Below are 23369 nucleotides of genomic sequence, written 5' to 3' on the forward strand. Positions count from 1 at the left end.
ATGTAGAGAGTGCATTTGTTAATGGTTCTGTAAAAACAAACAAGCAGACAGCTGTCACATGACTCACATCTTGTCAGACAAGGACATGTTGTAAGATGGGAAAAATATTGAATTTAAGGAGTGTAGGGTATAGTTCTGAGACATAGTAGAATGCTTTTTGTCTTTTTTTAGTTAATGAATGCTAATACTTGGAAGTTATGAATGTCTACAGTAGATGTATTTGATTTCTATATACATCTGACGGATGTGCAAAAACCGCGGATACCGTGAGAAAGTTATCCGCGGATGTGGTATCCGTGGGAATTTGTCAACCGCGGTACGACACCGCGGATAGCCTTATCCGCTGCAGTCCCTACCACTCAGTACAATGCAATGTGAACACCTCAGCACATGACAAAAGAACAAATTTCACACAATGAAAGACAACAACCAAGTAGTCTTGTATGTTCCACTCCCTATCAATAGAAGCACTTCTACTAATACATCCTTCTAAATACTCAAAAAGTAATATATTACAAATTTTAGAGTTAAAGAAGTGCATATAGGAAGAATATGTTTTCTTACTCTTCATCGGTGGATTCACAAAAAACCACGGTAACCGTGGGAATTTTTACCGTGGTACAGTTACCGTGGGAACATTATTACCACGGTATGGATCCACGGATAAGCCTATCCATTCTAGGGCCTAGTGACGACGCGTTTCGTCACGTTCCTCACAAGACATTAGTAAGCAATTTTAAGCTCAGTTCAGTACCAAGTTTGACTAATTTATTTTTTACGGCTTAATCTCATGCACCGTTCATGGACAGTGCTGTCCCATAACGGAGGCCTGATTATTATCGTGCATATTTAAGGTATGAAGCCACTGAAAAACTCTGATGCACTGCAATGGACACAAATATTGCATTCCTGCTTGATAGTACTATCTGGCTTAAAGAAACCCTCATTAATAGGGGTGGTCAAAATTCGCGATTCACCTTGTGATTCTGGCAGGTGAATCGCAGGGTGAATTGCACGACAAATTTTGACCAACCCACTTTCTCAGAGGCAATTCAGGCCAATTCACCCCTACTTGTATATGTACTCGATTCTGTCCATATGTCAAGTATTTTCTTCATTTTTTTACTGTATTAATACATATACGACTATATACAAAAGCCAGGTTACAGAGTAAGTTAGTAGTATTAAAGCAAGATAACATCATTCTAGGATAGGACTGATAATTTGTAAGGGAAAAAAAGTATTGAGTCTAATTAGTACTCAAATTTTAGTATATGCAAGTGGGAATTACAAATTTTATTTGAAGTGTAAGGATTTTTTACAAAAAGGGTAATGGATTACAGTATGGTACAAAAGAACAAAAAAAAGAGGGGTGAATCGTGTGAGGTGAATCGTGGTGAAGCGCCTCCAGAGCCGCTTCACCTGTTGACGCGATTCACCCCGAATCACAGGGGTTTCGGGGTCCACGATTCACTTTCACCCAAAGTGAATCGTGCAGGTGAATCACAACCTGAATCGTCAATTTTGACCACCCCTATTGATTGCTGGTGTTAGCAATATCAGTGGCTCCTTCATTGACTGCCTTGCAAAAGGATGAAAGGCGTATGTCATCTACCCCAATTTGGACTGCTTCGGTACGTTTCGCAGTTTATTAACCTTCGCATCATTAGTAACGAAAATGCTTGTATTTTTAGAGCCATACGGTCACGACGGCCTTATCGCGAAGGGAGCAAAGCACGTCAGTAATGACTATGCGTTGTTAACCTTACTCAAGGTGGCTCTAAGTATCCGGTGGCGTTTCAGCAATCAGTAATGCAGCACATGATGTCCAAGATATGACTTGTTAGCAGCGCCAAAGTACTTGTTGTGAAACTCTTTGCGTCATCTCGATCTGGTGGCAATACAAGCGGGGTAACGAAAATGGATTTTACCACAGAACAAGCTTGGGCGTAAGCTGAAGAAGCTTGGCCTCCTGTATCATATGCATCTTTCCAAGCTGGTCTCTTTTTGGGATATGTTACTCGTGCTGTACGTCCCTGACTTACTTTGACGAGGTTCCAACATTTTAGTAAATCGTCTTACAATGCGTCCCCAAAGCCGTTCGGCTTCGACTTTGTCGGTAGGGAAATTTCTGTTCCTGACTGCGGAACAGTACCAGCTTCATGGAGCTCATGAAGGGGCATCGCTCGCTTCATTGTCTATGGCTTGACTGCACTGCCCAAGGAGAAAACTGAATGGTGCATATTCCGTATCGGAGGTCAAGGAATTGCAAGTGAATCTGATTAGTTCAGTTCCGCACAAACCGAGTTACTCACGTTACCCAGCACAGAGCCTTAAGGAGATAATCACTAAGTAGCAACGGTGATTAGGAAAGGGACTGTATATCTCACATTGTCCGCGTGCAGAGTACAAGGAAGCTGTTGCGAAGAAGTCGGGTGACTGCCAGTCAAATTTAATCTTGGAGCTTGATACAAGTACAATCTTTGTTGGGAAAACCGGAAGAGGTGGCTGATGTTCTCGTTGATTTGTATGGACAATGACCCGGTTTTTGACCCCGACGAATCCTATTAGTTTGCTGTATCAAAATAATTCACTGTATTAGGCAATTCACTACATAGCATCATAAACCTAATAACCTATACTCCGTGACGCTCGCGGTCGGACTTTTGCAAGCGGAATGACACTCATCAAACGTAACCGTAAGTTCTTGGTCGAGTGATGGTGACTTCTGAATCTGAATGAATGATGCACCTTCACGGATCAAAAGGGTTATGCATTTGGCTATGATATTCAGCCTGAAAGTGTGTGAATTACGACACAATACAAGGCGGCTTCCAATAACAAGCATTGATATTGCACAATATATACTGTTCTATATGTGCTGCAGAGGCAAATAGATTTGGGGACCGGAGTTACTCCAAACGTCGGAAGCATAATTATTGACATTTGTCTGGTCGAATGACTCCAGATTTTTGCCTGTATTTCATCTCAATGCGAAGTTGAGCATCGGATTCGCGTGGACGTAAAACTAGCATGAAAAAGATAATAAAGTAGGATTTCTGAAACCTCGATGGACAGGCACCAAGTCTAGGGCAATTCCAGAGCGGTTTGTTTTTGTAATTGCGGTGCCGAAATCCAATACAACCCATGATCGATTTTTTAGGACTCATGGATCTATGCATGGATTGGGAGTATGATCGAAGTGAATAATAGTGACGCGTACTGGACCAAGTCGATTTGGCAGAACGTGGGGAAAGACCAGCTCTGGAAGGCGCACCGCTCGATGTCACAGGTTAATCTTAAGGCTAAACAGAACTCTCGCCATCTCGATCGTTGCAGAAGCACTTCGTACAGACATTCGACGATGGACCATAGGCCTCAATGTTCCCTTTTCGAGAATTGATTTTTGACACAACTCATTTTTCTTATCTTCCGCGCGCGTTGGAAATAGATTGGCAATTTTGAGAATAGGGGGGAATTCCAGAATGAAAAGGAAACGCTCGGGGAATAGGAATATAAAAACGCCGAGTCGGAGATCGGTCAGGAAAGCCATTGATAATTTTTGAACGAAAGTAGATAAATTGCTTGTCGTTCGGGATGCCTTGTCATGCGCTGAGAGCACCAATTTGCGGGCGGCGTCGGAGGACACGAGGCCAAATAAAAACATATGGGTCCAGCCGAGCGAGCACGGGACGATGGAAGGCGCGGAAGAGAGCGAAGATGCAGACCAAGTTTTTGTATTCGATCCTGATACAGTAATAGCCGTATGCATGCATACTCATTCGTGGGCTAAGAATTGCACAGGTGTGAAAAACAGGGCGTCTGCCAGTCCAGAGACTTTCGTGTATAGATAGTGGATACCAAGGTCCGGGAATGCATATAGTAAGTTTACATAGAGCCATATCGTGTATGGCATTATTGAGCTTTATCAGCAGCTTCTTAGCTGATATTAATGCAGAAGCGCGATATAGTGTTAGGGAAGTAGTAGATGAGGAAAGGAAGATGGATGCAGTGGTTACAACCCCGACGCTGACATTGATATCCCTCATTGCTTTGGTGATGTTCTGATTGCTTTAGACTGTTGTTCGACATGTGAGGGTCGATCGATGTTCGGAGGCAGGAGGACGATAGAGGTAACACGCGAAAGGCTTAGACTAGGAATACACGAGTGTTGATATGTTCCTTGGCCGGAAGACAGCTATGCCTATCGGCAGACGTGTTGGGTAAAAGTTGAGGACCGCCGATGAAAAAGGCAGTCACGGCGCCTAAGTAGGGTCCGCGTCGAAAAGCTACAATGACATCGACGGCATTGCCTTTTTGAGAGAGAGGCAGAAAAGACAATAGCATGGAAGTCGTAATGGGGGGAGGACGTGGTGCACGCGGACTTGTCGACGTCGACGTCGACGTGCCCGACGACGAGGGGTCGTTGCAGGACGTGGAGGACGCCTGGAAGGAAGCGTGGTTGGGCGATCTGGCAGTGCGCGCGTCAACACGCGTCTGTTTCTGCTCTGCTCTCTCTCTCTCTTCGCTTCCTTCCATCTTTGACAGACCCATCATCCTCTCTTCCTATTTCTTTTCCTCCCTTCTCTCAATCCGCCATCTCCCCCCTCTTGTGCCCCCACCGGCTTGCACTTATTTCTCCCTACGTGTCACTATGGTCAGCGCACGCCGAGCTCCCAAGTCACCTCCCGCCGACGTCGTCTACGATGACCGCATCCCTCTCTCCGAGACCGGTGCTCTCGCTGACCTTGCAAATGAACGGCAACGCATGCTTTCGTCTGATGACCCTTTAACGCGTGCGCTTGCTCCTCCGCCAAATGAGACACCACAGCAACGCGCCGCACGTCTCGCCGCCGCCGCAGATGCAAAGCGCATCTCTGACATGATTGACGAGGAGCTGGCGCGACAACGTGCCGCGGAGAAAAAGGGCCAACGGCCTGTCAAAATCCTCTTGCTCGGTGAGCTTACTCATTCATTTAGCTGGGTGGCAAATGTGCGTTTCTGACGTCCCTCGGGAATGGCTCTTGCATTTGCAATTAGGCCAAAGTGAATCTGGTGTGTTCATTCTTAATTTCATACCTTACGGCTTGTTGACCGATTGCTCCGGTATATCCTAATCTTAATATTCCATGAACAGGCAAATCTACGACTCTTAAAAGTGAGTAGGTTACCGATCGTAATGCTCATCCGTGATCGTTGCTTCGGCATCCCCACTCGCATGACCATATGCTCTTGTTTTTTCCTGTCGTTATCACGCGTGATGTACCTTTGTTTCACGTTTCCTTCCCGCTGCTTCCCAGCATGCTGGAAGGCAATTCTACTTCATCATAGATCAAAACATGCTGAACGTTCTTCGCACTTTCCCAAATAGATTTTCAATTAATGAATTCGCCCCGAGCGTTCCGAGAAGAGCGCCTCTCATGGCGTGCTGTGGTGCAACTGAACGTCGTGCGCTCCGTGCGCCTCATCCTAGACGCAATCGCAGATGCCGCTGAGGCGCAAGGGCTCTCTCTTGATCTACAGGACACTGAGTCAGCTCCTGGTTCGGCCGGAGGAGATGCGGTGTCGGTGGCTTCACCTGACGAAGCGCAGCACCAACAACATCAGAAAAATGGAGCCAATATTCAGGCGCAAGCTACCAATTTGATGACTCCAGCCCACCTGGTCCTCCGTGCTCGGCTCCTACCCTTGCTAGATGCCGAGGCAACACTACTTGCACGTTTGATGCCGGTCGCTGCTGCTACAGGCACGTCTCTGAAGGAGATTGAGAACCCGCATGCGGTCACGAGCTCATCTTCGAGTTCCATCGCAAGTGCAGGCAAGACCTCTGGAGAGGGGAGAGCCGCAGGGGAAAAGAAGCAAGGTTGGTCGCCGAAAATCGCTAGTCATATTCGGAAAGGGAATGTGTGCTGAGTAAACACCATACAGAAACTGGTTCAGCGTCCAAAGTGAAGGCTACATTGAAACTGGATGCAAATGGTATGGGCACAGGGACTGCGACTGGGACAACGAAAGAGGTCTCTGTATTCGCTGGCTCAGCATGGAAAACGGCGTTTACAAAGATGCTGGGTGCAGGGAGGAATAGCTCTGAAAAAGGTGCGTAAATCTCGTTTCTGCCATCCACTCTACTTCGTTGGTTATCCTTCGTTTGTCTATTTTCGTTTTCTCCCTCTTATCTCCATTACCGCGTACTAATTTACGTGTCTACTCTTAATCGTTCCTCATGTATTGAATTGTATTGTATAGGTGCCTTCGGCGAAGATGGTATCGACTGGACAGATGAGCGCGACCCGACTCGGGTGTTGTGCGCTTGTGGGGCTGATTTGCGTGCGCTTTGGGCGGATGTGCGCGTAAGGACACTTCTTAGTCGAAATAAATTGAGATTGGAAGAGATGCCCGGATTGTGAGTATGCCATGCTATTAATATCAACTCGTTCTCTGCTTTCTTTTATGCACTCAGCGCTCCTACAAGACTGCAACTTGAATTATACCGTTCCCTTTTCCTCGTCTCTATCATGTCGGTCGTTAACTATAGTTTATAGTTTCCTAGATTCTCTCGACCGAATAACAAGAATCGACTACATGCCCTCGGATGGTATGTCGTCTCCGCCACCCTCGGACACTACATCGCCGAGGCTTGTCAGAGTTAACCGGACGCTAAAATATCATTAATATTCACCTTTACCACCAGACGACATATTGAAAGCCCGACTGAAGACACTCGGCGTAACCGAGTACCGATTTACTATGAAGGCCGGTAAGTTTTCGTCTATAATTACTTACTCTTTTCGGCTTTGGATTTAATTTCACTAATCTCCGTTTCGTCGCTTCCGCGGCCTTCGTCTGTTTCTGTGGATGCTTTCTGACTTTCATACGACAGGAAACGCGATGAGCCATGATTGGAGAGTATACGATGTTGGCGGGCAACGTTCTTTGGTGGGTACCATCGTCCGTTGTTCTGTATAGTTCTGAGAATCGCATGTCTTCTGCGTGATTAATCATGGTGAACAGCGAGGTGCGTACACCATTATTTCTCTTGTTTGATTTGTCTTTTAATAACCTCTTTGGAAATTGGCTACTGCTCATCTGGTTATTGGATCCTTGGTGTTACCTTTAAATGCTGAATATAAACAGCCGCATGGGTGCCGTTCTTTGACGACATGAACGCAATCATATTTCTAGCTCCGATAAGCTGCTTTGACCAGGTACTCATGGAGGATAACACTGTTAACAGGCTCGTACGTATCCTTTCATTGTTCAGCTTATCCCGTCGGATTAAATTCATTACCGGTACTGATGAACAAATCGTTATTTCTCCCCCCTCCTTTTCCCCCACCTTGTGTCTGTATTGACAATATAAAACATGGGTTGCGTCGAACAGGAGGACAGTGTGCTTCTTTGGAAGAGCGTAGTCTCCAACCAATTGCTTGCAAAGACTAACCTTGTCTTATTCCTCAATAAATGCGATGTATTGAAAGCGAAACTACGAGCTGGGATCCGACTAGGGAAATACGTGATCAGTTACGGAGACCGACCGAATGACTTCGAGCATGCGAGTGAATGTAGGTCTACGGTGTATTTTTTCGCGTCCCCTGTACTAGGATGTACTCCTCCGAAAGCTGTTACTGATTATGGCTCATTTATACTAAACAATAGATTTACGACGCAAATTTTACAACATTCACCACGATCATTCGCCCGAACCGCGTCAATTCTATAGTCATTTTACTTCTGTCACGGTGCGTCACGTCTCGTCACTCCTTCTTGTCACATTCTATTTTTATTCTCGACCAACGTCTCCCGTGTTAAGCCTTTCTTTAAATGCCTTCACTTCCCCTCGCAGCCTTACTCGTTTCGGAGAATCAGTAACAATCCTACCTTGCCAAATGCATCGTGCTACGCACTTGTCTCAGTTCCCCCCCTTTCTTTCATTAAACCCATTTAGTGTTCTCATTCTCATTCACGAGGCTCTTTATTTCCTCTTCCTTCTCATCAACGCTGATTTTGACTCCGACTCCGCTCTTGACTCCGCCCCTGGCGGCACATTTTCTTCCCTTCTCTGCTCATCTCGTACTATAGCAATATGGTGCCATGCGTTTGCGTTCTACAAACTAACATTCTGACACTAACGCTATTCCTTTTTCTTACACGCCCTTTCATTTCTCACTGCGCCGCCTTTATCGCATCGCATCGTGACGCTTCTCCCGCCCCTTCACACCTCTCTGCCTCGGCACGGCGCAAATTCCGGACGCGCCGGTGACTTAATCTATCAACAATTGAATGTGTACGATTCTGGGTAAACGGACTCGTCCACTGCGAATCGGGATACATTGGATCCCTCCTACCTGTGCATTTAAACAATCCACTATTTCAACAGGATACGAAGATGACATCGAGAGTACTTGAAAACGGTGAGCTCGCCTGCCCTTTTTCCGTGTTTTTATCCTTTTTTCCCCTTCTGTTTACCCGACTCATCTACGCCCTGAGTGGCGCCAGTCAATCTCTGTATTGCTTGCCTTTTCTGCTCGATGCAGTTCTTGCTCTACTCCACTTGTACCATCGTACTCTCTTGCTCCACAGATGACCACTCGCGTCAGGAATTCTCGCTTCTCGCATTCTCTTTCTTCCTGCCTGATTATATGTGTGCTTCCGTTGAGAAAGCAGGAGCTGCTGCGCGGACTTAATCCCGCCCCTTTCGGACTGGTCTTGTCGGCCGGGTTTAATGTGATCCCCGCCGTATGTTCGATATATTTGGCATGCACTCCCGACTATTTACCTTTCTTCTTGGCATGCATCTGTTCGCGCTTCTTGGTGCAATGGATAATGATAGATTGGGGAAGAGTCGTGCCATGACAAGCTAACACCACAAATTTACTGTTCAAACCAAGCAATGGTTTTCTCCCACTTAGACCCGTTGACTTGTACTTGTTTTATACTTCTTTTGTTTCCATTCCATTGACTGGGCTGCTAATACTGATCCATTCCTTTTCCTGGAATTCGATGAATTACAGTGGCCGACATGGTGCTTCGTGCAAACCTTAAGAACTCGCAGCTTATCGGATAGGTTTCGCCTACCTGGATGGTTCCTTCATTGGTGCACAGTAGTTTCCCTCATATTATTTTTCATGCGTATCCACCCAATAACCGTAGATTGTCTTCCTTTCCTTGTCTTTCTCTTCGCTGTGCGATTTTATGTCTGTCTTCTCGTACTCCTTGGTAAACAACTCACGTGTCTCTCTCTCTGTCCTGCATTATATAATTCACCCGTGTTGTTTTACTACCCTTTCGCAATACTGTTCTGCGTCCCTTTACTCTCAACGCCTGTATACCTCACCCCTCTGCCTATCGTAAGGTTTTATTCAAGTCCCTGTGTGCATCTTTTTCGTTCCTCTCAGCACTTCTACCTCTATTAGTAGATAGCAATCTGATTTTTCTATTTCCTTATGGAGCGCTGTATCTTTCTGTTGGCTTTTAATTGCAGCGCTGTGAGATCTTTGAACTGGTCTGAACTCTGTTGTATGTTAATATTCTTATGCCCTGAAGAAGCGCCATTGCTTCTTTGAATTACGTCATGCACTCGACTTATCTATTTCCTATTTTGGCTTTATTATTATTTACCTCTTTCGGATTTGACTAAATCCATCTCTCTGCTTGTGCTTTATAATTAACCACTCATGCCACATATTGTACCGGCAGATATTATTATTACAGTAGATACTGTTCATTACCGCACGAGTGCATTTTTGTGATGTCAAGCAATTATATTGTTTGGAGATGAAAGGGCTACTGAAGGTTTGATGATAGGTGCATTATGTAGTAAGTATATGAGTAAGACTATCAAGGAATGTATATTATGTATATGGTTCCACAAAACTCTAAGGTACAAGATTAAGACAGCGGTAATTAAATGAGCGTGAATAGTACGATAAGGTGCGGTGCAGATGCGGGTGAAAATTGGACAAAGCAAGTCGAAAGTGCGGTAATAGCGAGTGTGTCGAGGATGTTCGCAAAAACTAGTCGTGTGTCAGTCATATTGTATGTTGTACAGTCTGTAGTGTACAGATGAGGGCAGTAATACAGGGTCCTGGGATACGGTGACTGTAGTAGCTGCTGTGGTGATAGCGAGTTGATAATAATACATGTACGTGTAGCGGGAGATAGAGCGAATACGAGGAATGGGACTCGGCTCCATATCAAGGGAAACGGAAAAGCGTCGGAGCCGAATCCTCGCGTGTACAAGAAAAGGAGTTAAAGGGTGTTGGGTGGTAATCAACCACTCAAACCTCCCACATAACACGCGGCTTCCTATAGGTCTCCCGTCCTAAGGCTGCCGCAGGTGGAAGATGTGCCACCTTTACTGTTCGTTCAATCCGTACTTGCACGTCGAACCCCGACTCAACATCGTTTGCAGATTGCCGTCGGTCTGTAGGTGATGATCGAGAGTCACGATCCGTCGTTGCTGACGTTGGCTCGTCCAAATCCAGTTCAGCACGCTCGTGCACACGTCGTCCGTGACTCCACGTACGGCTATGATGTGAATGGGATTGAGAGAACGATGGTTTGCTAGTGTACGTTTCGAATTGCGAGCGTAGTGCATCGTTTATTTCGCGCGTTGTGTCGAGCCGTTGAGAGACAGAGACTTCGTCGCTGCCACTCGACAACGCGGACGACTTGGAGTACTTATCCGCGAATTCTGCATATATGAAGAGGTCAGAAGATACACACGAGTGCAGAAGAACATCGCTCTATATACCTCTTTGTCGAAGAAGAATACGCTGGCTCATGATGAAGATGATCACGTATCCGAGAGATGCGCTTTACGAAAGATTTGTTAGTTGAGGGTACAGTAATCCCTATAGCATCTTGGCTTACCCAGTGGACTAAAGAAAGAAAGTTGGTCAAACTCAGCCAGACAAAACAGACAAAAAATACCTACCTGAGTCGCTTCACTTTGTTTAAGATATAACACAAGATTCGCAATATTTATGGCTTCACAATGATGTTAGTTACTCATCGAGTACCGAAAAGGTAATGCCGGATCTCTATCACCGGAACGTACCAGTCAGAATGACGAAGTAACCAAGTCCTTCATATAGGAGGCTAATAAGCGAAGCAAATCAGCAAGTGGGTTCATAGGCGACGTTTGTGTAAAACAATTTATACGTTTGCAGGAAATATGATATCCTTTGTATGAGCATATTGTTATGGTTAGAATCTGTATCAGAATTACTGATGTACAATCGCACCTGTTCGCAGTTGTCCTATAATACCATAAGTAGCCAGTCGAGATGCAGGTGGCAACGAGATCAAAGATCATCGCGTCAAGATAGTGAATCCATGCAATTCGGCGCGTGGCAACATTTCCGGATATGCAGCTATCGAAGTGGAGAAGAGAGGGAAGGTTCTTCAGCCTTGGTTCCTTTGGGAAACATTAGGAAAACGAACTTGAGCTGTATTTGGGGGTTCAAAGTAAGATAGACGACTTCCTATTTAATCAACACGAAGACTTACTGTTACCGGATTCCAGACAGCTAAAAGACAATTAGTAAGTAATTTGACACTAAGAAGGCGTGGACTTACGTGTCCTCTGGCTGATATTTGTATAAAACTCTCCCTAGAACGACGGGATATTATTTAAGTCGCGGGAAGAGGCAAAACAAAATAGGATAAACACCCTACAGGTACGGTAACTAAGAGCGTTGCGATCAACACCCAGAGCACCCAGCGCGACCTGCGTGAGATTGCAATTGTCCTTTAGATAGATTAAAATCGGGTATGACATGAACATCATAATACAAATGTGACCATAGGATAATATGAAAAATGCGGACCTTGATAAGAGAACTAATTGGGACACGACTTGTTGCAGAACTATTTAGTGGAGGTTTTAACTTATCAGCGCCCGAGTTGCAAACGAATGCTTTAGAGTTACCTTTGCAGATAGGAGAGACAAGCATGAAGCGACGACAATCTTCCAGCATTGGGAAGTCACCGAAGAAGCCGACATTACTGACGACGACCACTACAACGCTTAGATATCTAACAACGACCGCACCTTGTCAGTAACGGACTCATTGGAAGACATGGCAGAAGCAACACACCGGATGAGTATGAAAAGAGTACAGTACTGGCTGCAAGAAAGTTCAGCGAGATCAATCAATCGTTCGTGATCAATCGAAGCAACAAAGCAGCTTCCGCAACTACGAATGACTCGAGCAAAAATTTGCGACTAACCTGAAAGACCGCCGACGAATCTGCCGTCGATAAAAGCGATACTCAGCAGGTAAAGTGCATATCAGCCTGTCAAACGAAAAGTCAAGACAGTCAATGTAAGAAACTTGGACGGCAATCGGACAAAATGGACAGACTCGTATGCCCCGATCGCCATCGACGCTACCCGCAAGTACGCCGCATCAGTATATCCTGTCGGCAGCGAGGACATGGGGAGCAAGCGGCCGCGTGGTTAACCAACGCGAACGTCAGGGAATCGGCCACGATGGCGAGCACGAAGCAGCGAGGAGTGGGGAGATTGAGGGCGGATGACTGGACTGTTCTCATCAGAATCATGAGAGTCGAACTTTTATGTACAGTTCGGAACGATCAAGAGCGTGTCGGACTGGCACTCAGGCGGTTACTCGCGTAGCGCCAAGGGCAAATTGAATCTAGTTTCAAATGAATTGAATAGAACTTGCAATGTATCAGCAAATCCGTTGCGCAGGGCCTCGCGGTTCATCGGGCAGATCTCCTTCTGGCTCAAAAATAAACGCCGAGTGAGGTCTCGAGCTGATTACTTATGTGCACACACGTCCATCAACAATGCTGACTGTCCGATAACCGACAGCATCGGTCGCGCTTGTTGCGTAGCACTACTGACGCTTCCATCTCCCGACGATATGCTCGCGCCTTTCGGCGGCATGTTGTCGTCCTCTTCTTCTCCGCAGCCCAAGCAACAAGCGACAGGAGCTTATCAATCTCATTCGAAAGGTTATTCATAGAACACATGGTCGATGATCTCACATGACCAAATTAATAGTGATCATAGCTCAGATCTCTGACTACATAAGCACCACGACATGTTTGTCGACAAGTTAGACGCACTCTCCTTGACTCTTGCTGATGTGCCTGACCAGCAACTCCTTATCGACACTCGGTCTGACCATTCATGACAACTGCGGGTCACTCATACACAACAACTCTCACCTTTGAACCTGATCATTTTGAAAAAGCATCCACCGGGTACTTCCTGCCGAGTACACTACTGCTCGTTGCATCGTGGATATCTTCTTGAACCTTTCCTAAGAAAGATGTTCATGTGCGCAGAACACTCGCATCATTATTCTGACGTTCCTCCGTTGAGTCGGTCCCGACATCGCAAACCCACGAGCACATAAAGTCGGCCCATTGCTTCCGAGCCTACGAGATCTGTCATCTTGGTTTCTTTGGTTCTTGACTGGAGATCATGCTGGATGGAGTCTGAAAATTATTGCAGCCGAGTCAGATGCCTAGGTGACTCGAGAAGTTATTCCGTATCTACGCACGCGCGTCGGGCTGCGATGTTCGCTTCTTTGGGGACAACGTTCACCGCCGGCTTTGCCGATCATCCAGTACGCAGAGAATTCAATTGCACCGTAAGTCGCGGGAAATGGAACACCAACTATAATGTCTTAGTGAGCCAGCTATCTAGTGGTCGCCTGCACATACCATTTTGCCCAGCTTTGTTGCATTTGATTCATGCGATGGAACCAAAACTTCACTGTACATTCCATTGCGAGAAGACCAGGCTGTGCACCCGTATTGGATAAGATGGGCTTCTCTGGCTATGGTATGCTATGTATCACGATTTAAGTAATACAAAAGAGGGTCTTGCCAATCATTGTACGATCTGCTTGGTTTAGACTATGTTGATTCCGTTTATCTGAGACAAGTATCTCATCGTTCAAACTGACCACTTATGAATGTGCTTGGGTGCTTCCATACTGAGTATGTAGACACAGCTATACTAATATTGATGTCTCGGATCTAGAAGATACAATGTGTGGAGGTAATGTGCTGCGGAAGGAGCGAATTTCGATCATTTGATGAGAGGAGGCAAAAACAGTTGTTACTCATAATTCTGTTGAGCCAATTTGCGACGGAAAAGTGGCACTTCTACCAACTTCAATCTTCGATTATTAGGCTAAGCGAATCACCTGCATTTCCAAGGATAAAATATATTCTCTCGTTAGGGCCGCTCCCGGGCTAGGAATCTGTAAGATAAAGATGGGAAGCAAATTACCTAAAACATTGAAAAAAAAGGGGACAAATAAACAGTCATTTTGTGCATATGTTTCAATAGTTTTGCAATATTTCATTCAAAACATCTAATTTATTATAAATGTGATGCACAAAGGGAAATAGTATGTGCTTGGCTATCTACCTGAATATCACAAAAGATACTTGACATCATAGAGCATGTGTTTCATGCATTAAGCGCCGTTCGGAATAACATTTGCGACTTTCTCCCCAGCAATTGGTGCACCAGCATTAACGAGATCACCCTCTCTTCCTTGTTTTCGGATGATCTCTGCTTCGTCTACCATCGCACCAGGTGGATGAGGTGGTACGAAGGTCTGCCTTTGTAGTTCACATTGATCTGCGAGTTCGCTCGGCCCGCAAGAAGAGGCAACAAATCCGAGGAACGGCGGTGAAGGATTTAGTGGCCGTGAGCAAAATTCTGGATGAGCCTGTAGGCCGACGAAGTATGGATGATCTAATGTCATGGTAAGCTCTGAGTGGTTAGAGTTGGCTATAGAGAGCGGACAGACGTACCTCCGAGTTCCATGATTTGCATACGTTCACCTTTCTCGTCCTTCCCAGCGAAGCGCATGCCGCTCTCCTCTAGACGCTTAACGTATTGAGGCGAGACTTCGTACCGATGTCGGTGGCGCTCCCAGATCTTCTCTGCGCCACCATATAGTGCACGCACCTTTGAATGCACATTGTCGGGACTGAAGACCGTTGGTCGTAGGCCAAGACGCATGGTCCCGCCCATATGAGTACGTGATCCTTCAGGCATGAAAATGACAACAGAGCTCTCGTCTTCTGTAGAAAACTCGCCAGAGTTACCCGCTAAGTAAAGTATCAAATATGCCTATCGTCAATAGATAGTAGCATCATAGTGGGCAAAGGCGAACCAGGCATGCCCAAGACGTTTCTTGCCCATTCAATAACTGCAACTTGGAATCCAAGACAGATACCAAGGAAGGGAATTCGTTGTTCGCGAGCCCACTTCACAGCTTGGATCATGCCCTCGGTCCCGCGCTGCCCAAACCCTCCCGGAACCAGGATACCGCTGATACACATATTATATTTTACTAATCAGTTGCGCGTCCATGCAGTTGTGAAACTCACTTAGCGCCGACAACTGCTCGCCAGGCATCGTGGTAGTTGACAGGATTAGACTCCTGCGTCTCGGGCTCCAAGTCGGAAGACTCAACCCACTGCTACGATTGAGCGAGGCTCTGAAGAGGGTGAGCATGAAGCTTACCTTGATCTCGAGCTTCCGGTTGCAACGGAATGCAGAGTGCTCGAGCGCCTTGATAACCGACATGTACGAGTCTTTCAGAACGGTGTACTTGCCGACTAATGCAATCGAAACCGAGTCGAAAAGTCGTTCTTGGCCTCGAGTAAGTTCTTTCCACCGTTTGCTTAAGCTAAGGCCTCTCTCCATCATCGCTTTCGGTAATTGGTCAATTGGAGGGAGCTCGAGACGTTTCCGTAGGAAAGTGACAATGCCTTGCGACTCAAGAAGGAGAGGAACATGATACAGCGATGAAACATCGTGTACTCCAATTACTTGATCCTCGCCAACGTGGCAGAACATTCCGATTTTCTGCTTCGTTGCGGGCTGTAGAGGACTAGGCACAATAAGACGACATGCGATCTGGAAGAGTTAGTCGGTGACACTCCAGCAAGCAGGCACTCGTAACTCACGATGTCGGGCAAAAGTCCAAGTCCTCGCAGTTGATGAACAGTTGTTTGCGTGGGCTTCGTCTTCTGCTCGCCATGCATGTCTGGCACCATTGAAACGTGAATCAGAGCAAAATTGGCATGACCAACGCGAAACTGGAATTGTCGCATAGCTTCGATAAATGGAGCTGATTCGATATCACCCACTGTTCCTCCGAGCTAGGAAAAGAATTCATAACTATGTCTTCGACGCCGAGAAGGAACTCACTTCTATGATGCAGACATCTGGTTCCTCACCCGTATTATCCGATGGTATTTTAGAAACGCGTTCTATCCAATCTTGAATGGCATTCGTTACATGAGGGACAATTTGTACTGTCTTCCCAAGATAATCGCCTTTCCTCTAGTTGCGCAGCATGAAACGAATCGTGCATACATGCTATGCACGTCTGCACGCACCTCACGTTCAATAACCTCCTTGTAGATTTTCCCAGTCGTAATATTATTATCTCGTGTAAGCGTGACATCTAGATATCTCTCATAATTTCCCAGGTCAAGGTCGACCTCTCCTCCATCATTGAGTACGTATACTTCGCCTGCACAGCAAGGTTGAGTTGATGTGTGTAAAGTGTTCTGTTAAGAAACAAGTATCACCATGCTCCGTTGGAGCCATTGTCCCAGCATCTATGTTCATGTAAGGATCTATCTTGATTGCAGTTACTTTGAGGCCAGCCATTTTAAGCAGAAGGCCTGTCGAAGAAGCTGGGAATGCACGAAAGGAAAGTTATTATCGACGATCATAATATGTCTTGCAGGGCCATACCGATGACGCCCTTCCCAATCCCGCTCACAACCCCTCCAGAAACAAGAATATACTTGGTCATTGCGGTAGAAGATAAGCAAGCACTTGAAGTTGGAGGTCCAAGAGGAACGTAGGAATATGAGACGCGTCAAAAATTGACTCGTGATGATGTGACTCTGTGTGACTCGCACGCGTCAGTACGCGTTTACTGACACCGACAAAATACTCGAGTTGCTCCTTTCATACTTACCTACATGGCCAACGCGCTTGCAAGCTGGCCTCGATAGCTTTACTTATATGGATGAACCAGTTAATAACTATACGCCATTACTAGTGACTTCTGTGTATCGTGATGTCTGGGAGGAATTCTGCGCCTGGAACCGTAAATATTCAACGGCTGCGATTCAATCCCTTAGGCGCAATGTAGATACAGAAGGAGACGACGACGATGATGAATCTGAACCCGCTCACTTGTGCTCCCCTCAGGATTACACATCTGACTGGCTAATAAGCCCGGATTCACTCGAGTGGGAATGGCCAGAGGAGAACGTTATCCGTCGAAGCGATTCAACAGAAGATATGATGAACTGGCAAGTGGCTGTTATGAAAGCTCCGAAAATGGAACCATTCCCACCATATGAGTCCTGTGCTCCCATAAATACGTGCACCTTTGTCGGTGACGACCCGATCGCCATGCCGTTCGTTCCATTTCCCGACGACGATTTCGATTTTGACGAATACTACCACTATTACGATGAGTTTGCCTGGGAAGAAGAAAATCGCAACTTAGATCCTGACAGTACGTAGTATGTATATGCTTTTCAGGTGCTAGTGATCCCATATATCCCTTTCGAAAGCGGAGATGATTGTCCTGGAGGCAATAAGGCGGTTGGACAATTACCACGATGTACCTCTTGAAGAAATCAAACGCATACTGATACCGAATTTTTCGATAAGTTCGCTGGGGCAAAGGTGCATTTTATATGCTATTTGTTGAGCTGATGCTGATACATGGACTCAGAGTCCTCCTTCAATGGCTTCCTTTCCCGATACAGCACAGTGATATTCCAAGGTCATTGTCACTTCCAGCACTCTCAGGCATACGGAGCCGCTTTGACGGCATAGCCAAGTGCTTTTGCCCAAATCTGAACTGTATCGGGACTTTTTGTGCTTTGCATGGTGAGTATGACTTATATGGATCTTTGATTACAGCCTCAAGATCTGAATGCTGCGCCAGAAAAATATCCACTCATAGGTCCACAGGAAGGTACACCCCTAGGTGATAAATCAAACCGTATAGTGAAACCGTGTGGATCAGCCTGTTTTCTTTTATCAGAAGGATCTTCGTTGGTTCGTCGTTCATGACACTGTCATCAAATCCTGCTTTCTGTTAATGCTGCTTTCTTAGGGGAATAATAGAGACAATGAGACTGCTCGAAATATGATAATCGCAACTCTAGCAGTGTTTCCTGGCATGTCCACTTGCCAATTGGCTGTGTCCTGTGGCTTGACGTGTTGTGAGGTATTTTAAAATCTTGTATTGTCCTCTAGTGTTTGGTTAAATGATTTCGAAGGCCCACAAAATTCGACGAAGCCTGGCTTCACCATCTGACAATGATCCTCATAATTCTAGTCCAAAGTCAGCATCCACCGATTCTATCGTCGAACAACGTAAGCTTGTCAGTCTCGGAGTTTTTCACTGTATTGACGTATTTGCTCGCCTCTCAGTTGACCAAGTTGCCTTGGGCGATGAACCGTAAGTCCCGGCTTTTCTCAGATAACGAATCGAATCGAAAGATTAATCTTTTCCAAGTCACGGACCATGTTATCATGAGGGTCCTTGCGACGGCTCGGTTAATTGTCCTTGCTATATCAACGGAGCTTACTGCGAAAAGAGTTGCCGCTGCTCTCCGAAATGTACGTATACACTTCATACACACAGTTCGGCTAGTTTATCAAGTTTATGTTTAGGTAGAAAGAGATTCCGCGGTTGTAAATGCCGTGTACGAAGGAATGATAAACACACCTGTTGGAGCAATAATTGTCTTTGCTTTCGCTCTGGTCGAGAATGCGATCCTGAGGTCTGTATTTCATGCAAAGAAGGGTAAGCGTCCTTTACCATTATCCGTACATGACCTCTTACTAATTATACGTTCATTACGCAGAGGTGAGCCGGAGGCAATTGTGCTCTCATCTACGAACTAATAGCCAAGTTAGGGCGTCTCTTTCGCTGCTACAGTTCTCAGATGCAACGTGGAGAATCGAAGGTTGTACAGTAATCTGCTCTGCCTTATAGATTTCGTTGACAACCCAGCAGAAGACGATAGTCAAGCGGTCAAAATATGGGATGGGGCTTTTCGTAGACGAGCCAGTTCGGAAACATGAACTCATCCTTGGTAAGTCACCTCGGAATGACATTTACTCTCCTAAGGCTTCTTTGTTAATCCCATCTCGCACATTTAACCAGAATATACTGGAGAATACATCTTTGAAAGTACTGCAAACAGCCGCGGGTGCGTATTTCTATAGAATGAAATTTATCTACGTTGAATAAAGGAGTAATTGATTACTTCCAGTTGCTTAGCCACTTTTCGTGGCCGGAGTTATCTCTACAATCTCGTCGGCCCATTTTCTATTGACGCTTCGAGGGCCGGTAATGAGTCGAGATTCATCAATCATGATGATGAAAGAGGGGTGAATTGCGAAGCCAAGTGTAAGTAAACGAGTTGCATTCATTGTGTTGTTTATGCTAATTTAGCTCAATACGTAGATCAAAATGTAAATGGTGTAATTCGTATAGGAATTTATGCAAGTGAGTTTTATTTCCCCCCTGATCGAGGCCACTCTTGTAGGTGGACTGAATGAGCATTCTCAATCTAGCGAAACGTATAAAACGAGGAACTGAACTTCGCATGGATTATGGTGATGATTTCTTTAAAGATAATTAATAAATCACGTTTGGTAAGGCCGCGTGTGCACTGCAGTTTTTTCTAGCTGCTTGTAATCAATGCTTTGTTGCTGAGCTCAAAATATTACTTGATATCGAGGGACCATCCAAAGTCGTCGCCACGATGACATGAAATAAAAATACACACAATTATATGATACTGCGCCTATCAATCTTCGTCCATCTCCATAGTGGTGTCTGCAGAACGATTGGCAGCGTTAGCTGTTTGATGCTGACGACAGATGAATGAGTAAAGTAAAAGCTATAAGGTAGCCAATAAATGCTCACCTGACGGAGTTTCGCAAGGTGAATCTTGAGTGTTTCCGCATAATTTTCGAAGCCAAGGCTGGCAAGCGCGTATAGGACGTCTTCACCGCCAACGGTCTTTCGTTTTTCTAGACCGCATTTTTCGGCCGCCTCACTCGTGACGAAGCTGATGAACTCAGAAACGCATTCTTGTACGCATTCCTTCGCGTCTTTCGCAATTTTCGCAGTTGGCGGCACGGCCGCTTTCATGATACGTGCGACATTCGCAATCTATAAAGAACCGTGATTATATGCGGTAATCGGATGCACTCGTTAGGTGAGAATAGCGGAAATGTGACCGACGATTGAAACGCACAGGAAGGTAACGGTCTTGCTCGCGGTATTCACCCACCTCATGCTCACTGATTTCTGCTAGCTCTGGAGCCTCCTGCGGTTGGTCTGGGACGGTACTACCGTCTGCAGAAGGCCCGGGAGCGATATTGGCGGGTGTGTTGTCGGTCATGGTTGGTTGGTTGACACTCATTTACGTTGAACGGATCCGGCAAACGGCGACGCACAAGAGAGAGAGCACGTGAATTCAACCTGCGCGACAAACACTCGGTCAACGGCATCTTCACCGTTTCTCGTTTCTTTCTTATTTATTCGCCCCTCTCTACACGATATTCGACCGTCTGTTCTGCGTTCTGCCGCAATTCTTGAGGATCTGTCTGCTATTTCTAGCAAGGGATGCGAATGGAATCGTTCTCATGGACTGATAGACTTCGTGCGACTGTCAACACATGCCTTCCATGCTTCAACAACCCTGGTTCGACGTCTGACTCGGACGCTGAAAACGAGGGCCTTTCATCTCGACAGCGATCACAACGTCACTACGAGGAGCTCGAGGGTCTTCTCGGTGATGTAGCCGACACCGACGGCGATGTTGAGACTCTGTCACTACATTCGAACATAGGAGGTGCCCAGCAGCGACGCAAGAAGAAAAAGCGGGCCCATAAGTCTATTCAACTTTTTGGATTCAATTTATTTGGCCGTCCACCCATCCAGCTCTCTGATTCCGAGGAGGATGAGCCCGACGACGGAAGTAGACGTAAGCGCCGCCCGGGCCGACTAGCAATAGGCCAAATTGCCTCTGCACACTCGTCTTCATCTGCTTCCGCATTTGACTCAGATGCTTCTCCACTCGACACGGTTGCAATCTCGCAACTGTCCCCGGAGGACGCAGCTGCGCATGCAGCTCGGGCAGCAGCAGAGAGAGAAGCAGAAGAGGAGCGACGGCGCGTAGAACGAGAGGAGAAGGAAGAGAGGCGACGTCGGCGACAAGAGCGACGCAAGCTTAAGCGAATGGCTGCTGCACTCGCAAACGGTACAACAATGAGCTTGGACGGTGAAGAGTTTGAGGGCTTCCAAGGCAGTGGATCGTTCCGTTCGCCTTTCAGTCCCAGTTCGCTGTCCTTCTCGCAGGTTTCGCCGCCCGTACCGAGAGCTCCCGGAGATGACTTTGGGCCGTACGTCAGCGGTTCAAACCCACATGCAGTCGACGAGGATCCCGCAGACGGAGATGAGGCAGATTTCGGCGGCGAAGCCTACGTGCGCAAGGCACGATCTCGTGGTTCAGACAGCTCTCGCTCGCAGTCGCAGTCACAGACCTCCGCCTCGCGTTCGAACGCTGATTCCTCACACTATACTCATCACCATCATCAGCAGTTCTTCCAAGGTTCACCACTTCCGTCTCCTGTCTTCGCGCCGGGAACAGCCGTCCGTACTCAGGAATTCGGCTCGCCAAGCGTCGGCTCCACCTCCGGACCCGGCGCACTCATTGACGCCTCGCGGCAAAAGAAGTCGAAGAAGTCGCGATCATCAAACAGTGCGACCACGTCGTCCAAGAAATCATCAGGCTCTCCAGCTTCCCAGTCTGCTTCCTTATCCTCGCTGGATTCGCCTGTTGACGCGAACTTTTCGCGGAAATTCGCACCTTCTGAACCGTTCATAGTGGAGCAAGACGGCGAGGTGCCTAAAGAGCATTCGTTAGATGCAGTTTCCCCGAAAGATGCACGCGAGTCTAAGTTCCCGAGCGTCGGCTTCGGTGGAGTTAGGCGGACAAATAGCGTCGGTAGCGGAGCGTTCCTGGCGACGCGGAGCGAAGACTAGGAGGGTTAATACGAGTCGGAAATTGGGCTATGTAGATGGGATGTTCATGCGACATTGATCTTTTACGTTATGTTTCTCCGTGTTGTTCAATTTTGCATCGTGTTTATATGGATATTCCATGTTCTTTCTCGCCGGTATTAATTAGAGACCTGACGAATTTGCAATACATATATTTGCAATACATATACCACTTTCCAACAGCCAACCAGCCATATTCGATGCCAGCTTGATCATGACAGTCAAGGGGGACAGACGCCAAGAGGACAATTCATTAACAACAGCAAGGCAAGTTGCAAAAGGACAGTATCTACATTGTACCCCACATTAATATCTATGTCATTCCTGAACTTCTAAACAACCAAGGTTGTTTTGCCTTGAAACCTAAGATTGAAAACCTTACTGCAACCAATCGTAAAGGAGGTGTTGTAAGATTCAAAAAAAAAATCAGTCCAATTCAAAGGATATTTGCCCTCATTTCTCTTTACTTTAATAGTTACCTTGTGCTGAACATTGTCCAGACACGTCTTGGATCAAAACCAGCGAAATGAGCTGTTGCAGAACGGTCACTCAACGAGCCTCAAACCCAAACTCACAAGGCCATGGGCCATGACTCCTCCCCCACAAATGGTCAGTCCAATCCAAGAGCCTTGATTTTGAAAAGCCTAGACTTTGAGTAGCACAACACAAATAAATAAAGCAGGTGACACAAACCCGCTACACGATGCTGACGCGTTGGGTTCAGGCAAATGAAGCCATTGTCTCGACATACAAATTCCCAACAGTAAGTTAGCTGCACTTCCCAGGAGGACGTCAAACCTCCTGAGATGCAGGCGAGGGTGGAATGCAGCACCCTAAACGCCATCCTTGTCATTAGCAATAAGATCTTCCCCGTCGGCCGAACGTCCTATATGAACTGGGAATCTTTCGGTCCTGCGCCTGAATTAGGAGGTTGAATAGCAATCTTCTGGGGTCATGCAAGCAAGAACCTGGTGACAGCACGGATGACGCACACTTTGGCGCTAAACATTGAGGTAGGTGTACACGGAAAGAATTGCAGCCGCCACTGCGCATTGTGCCTCGTTTTCAAGGGCCGGGAAAGAATGCGTGTTACAGTCACGAGCAGAAAAGGGTAAGGTTGTCCTGAGAAGATACCAAGAGTTGCAGAAAGGAACCTCGTCTTCTAGTTTGCAGAATGACACCCCTGCTAATTGGCTACACCGACCAGTCAGGAGATGTCGCCAGAGTCCAAATGAATTG

General features: G+C 46.5%; 8 protein-coding genes across 8 annotated transcripts; 5 read left to right on the forward strand and 3 right to left on the reverse strand.

The window, feature by feature from the left end:
* Positions 1-1344: 1344 nt before the first annotated feature.
* On the forward strand, positions 1345-1763 carry FOMMEDRAFT_152816 (uncharacterized protein; the record flags this gene model as incomplete). The annotated part of the gene is made up of 3 exons (XM_007263581.1): positions 1345-1498; positions 1555-1634; positions 1695-1763. 3 exons carry the CDS (start codon positions 1345-1347, stop codon positions 1761-1763), a joined length of 303 nt encoding a protein of 100 aa, XP_007263643.1.
* Positions 1764-4612: 2849 nt separating this feature from the next.
* On the forward strand, positions 4613-9336 carry FOMMEDRAFT_103565 (G-alpha-domain-containing protein). The gene is made up of 14 exons (XM_007263582.1): positions 4613-4958; positions 5041-5055; positions 5138-5158; positions 5372-5863; positions 5929-6096; positions 6247-6403; positions 6543-6595; positions 6692-6757; positions 6881-6940; positions 7135-7238; positions 7382-7562; positions 7657-7739; positions 8378-8411; positions 9012-9336. The coding sequence occupies exons 1-14, from the start codon at positions 4655-4657 to the stop codon at positions 9062-9064; spliced, it is 1791 nt and encodes a 596-aa protein (XP_007263644.1). The 5' UTR covers positions 4613-4654; the 3' UTR covers positions 9065-9336.
* A 598-nt stretch (positions 9337-9934) lies between these two features.
* Positions 9935-12844, reverse strand: FOMMEDRAFT_17789 (uncharacterized protein). The gene is made up of 16 exons (XM_007263583.1): positions 12369-12844; positions 12235-12300; positions 12102-12131; positions 11933-12039; positions 11832-11871; positions 11680-11752; positions 11581-11614; positions 11512-11531; positions 11446-11450; positions 11247-11375; positions 11164-11184; positions 11060-11100; positions 10937-10989; positions 10873-10880; positions 10754-10815; positions 9935-10693 (listed from the first exon to the last, which is right to left on the reverse strand). The coding sequence occupies exons 1-16, from the start codon at positions 12440-12442 to the stop codon at positions 10278-10280; spliced, it is 1179 nt and encodes a 392-aa protein (XP_007263645.1). The 5' UTR covers positions 12443-12844; the 3' UTR covers positions 9935-10277.
* A 1537-nt stretch (positions 12845-14381) lies between these two features.
* Positions 14382-16860, reverse strand: FOMMEDRAFT_17793 (CTP synthase). Its single transcript, XM_007263584.1, has 10 exons — positions 16772-16860; positions 16603-16710; positions 16408-16544; positions 16217-16351; positions 15973-16167; positions 15527-15922; positions 15391-15479; positions 15174-15331; positions 14809-15108; positions 14382-14749 (listed from the first exon to the last, which is right to left on the reverse strand). The coding sequence occupies exons 1-10, from the start codon at positions 16830-16832 to the stop codon at positions 14466-14468; spliced, it is 1863 nt and encodes a 620-aa protein (XP_007263646.1). The 5' UTR covers positions 16833-16860; the 3' UTR covers positions 14382-14465.
* FOMMEDRAFT_152821 (SET-domain-containing protein) lies at positions 16774-19698 on the forward strand (the record flags this gene model as incomplete). The annotated part of the gene is made up of 15 exons (XM_007263585.1): positions 16774-16860; positions 16949-17549; positions 17608-17722; positions 17772-17929; positions 17988-18100; positions 18159-18272; positions 18325-18429; positions 18479-18667; positions 18722-18854; positions 18916-18962; positions 19047-19146; positions 19218-19263; positions 19327-19463; positions 19521-19562; positions 19631-19698. 15 exons carry the CDS (start codon positions 16774-16776, stop codon positions 19696-19698), a joined length of 2055 nt encoding a protein of 684 aa, XP_007263647.1.
* A 50-nt stretch (positions 19699-19748) lies between these two features.
* FOMMEDRAFT_103571 (histone-fold-containing protein) lies at positions 19749-20466 on the reverse strand (the record flags this gene model as incomplete). Its single annotated transcript, XM_007263586.1, has 3 exons — positions 19749-19929; positions 19986-20234; positions 20320-20466. The coding sequence occupies 3 exons, from the start codon at positions 20464-20466 to the stop codon at positions 19867-19869; spliced, it is 459 nt and encodes a 152-aa protein (XP_007263648.1). The 3' UTR covers positions 19749-19866.
* A 150-nt stretch (positions 20467-20616) lies between these two features.
* FOMMEDRAFT_165909 (uncharacterized protein) lies at positions 20617-22311 on the forward strand. The gene has a single exon (XM_007263587.1). The coding sequence runs from the start codon at positions 20691-20693 to the stop codon at positions 22110-22112; it is 1422 nt and encodes a 473-aa protein (XP_007263649.1). The 5' UTR covers positions 20617-20690; the 3' UTR covers positions 22113-22311.
* Positions 22312-22718: 407 nt separating this feature from the next.
* FOMMEDRAFT_152824 (uncharacterized protein) lies at positions 22719-23065 on the forward strand (the record flags this gene model as incomplete). The annotated part of the gene is made up of 3 exons (XM_007263588.1): positions 22719-22739; positions 22855-22893; positions 22943-23065. 3 exons carry the CDS (start codon positions 22719-22721, stop codon positions 23063-23065), a joined length of 183 nt encoding a protein of 60 aa, XP_007263650.1.
* Between the last annotated feature and the right edge of the window lie 304 nt (positions 23066-23369).

The sequence above is a fragment of the Fomitiporia mediterranea genome, assembly GCF_000271605.1.
Source record: "Fomitiporia mediterranea MF3/22 unplaced genomic scaffold FOMMEscaffold_3, whole genome shotgun sequence".
Taxonomy (NCBI): domain Eukaryota; kingdom Fungi; phylum Basidiomycota; class Agaricomycetes; order Hymenochaetales; family Hymenochaetaceae; genus Fomitiporia; species Fomitiporia mediterranea.

Coding starts and splice junctions, on each gene's coding strand:
- FOMMEDRAFT_103565 (XM_007263582.1), top strand. CDS start 4,655: ATGGTCAGCGCACGCCGAGCTCCCAAGTCACCTCCCGCCGACGTCGTC. Junction 6,596..6,691: donor CGACTACATGCCCTCGGATG/GTATGTCGTCTC, acceptor CTTTACCACCAG/ACGACATATTGAAAGCCCGA. Junction 7,740..8,377: donor GTCATTTTACTTCTGTCACG/GTGCGTCACGTC, acceptor CTATTTCAACAG/GATACGAAGATGACATCGAG.
- FOMMEDRAFT_17789 (XM_007263583.1), bottom strand. CDS start 12,442: ATGTCCTCGCTGCCGACAGGATATACTGATGCGGCGTACTTGCGGGTA. Junction 12,132..12,234: donor ATTCGTCGGCGGTCTTTCAG/GTTAGTCGCAAA, acceptor ACTTTCTTGCAG/CCAGTACTGTACTCTTTTCA. Junction 11,753..11,831: donor CAATTAGTTCTCTTATCAAG/GTCCGCATTTTT, acceptor ATCTATCTAAAG/GACAATTGCAATCTCACGCA.
- FOMMEDRAFT_17793 (XM_007263584.1), bottom strand. CDS start 16,832: ATGACCAAGTATATTCTTGTTTCTGGAGGGGTTGTGAGCGGGATTGGG. Junction 15,480..15,526: donor ACCGGAAGCTCGAGATCAAG/GTAAGCTTCATG, acceptor CAATCGTAGCAG/TGGGTTGAGTCTTCCGACTT. Junction 15,332..15,390: donor CGAGCAGTTGTCGGCGCTAA/GTGAGTTTCACA, acceptor TATGTGTATCAG/CGGTATCCTGGTTCCGGGAG.
- FOMMEDRAFT_165909 (XM_007263587.1), top strand. CDS start 20,691: ATGCGAATGGAATCGTTCTCATGGACTGATAGACTTCGTGCGACTGTC.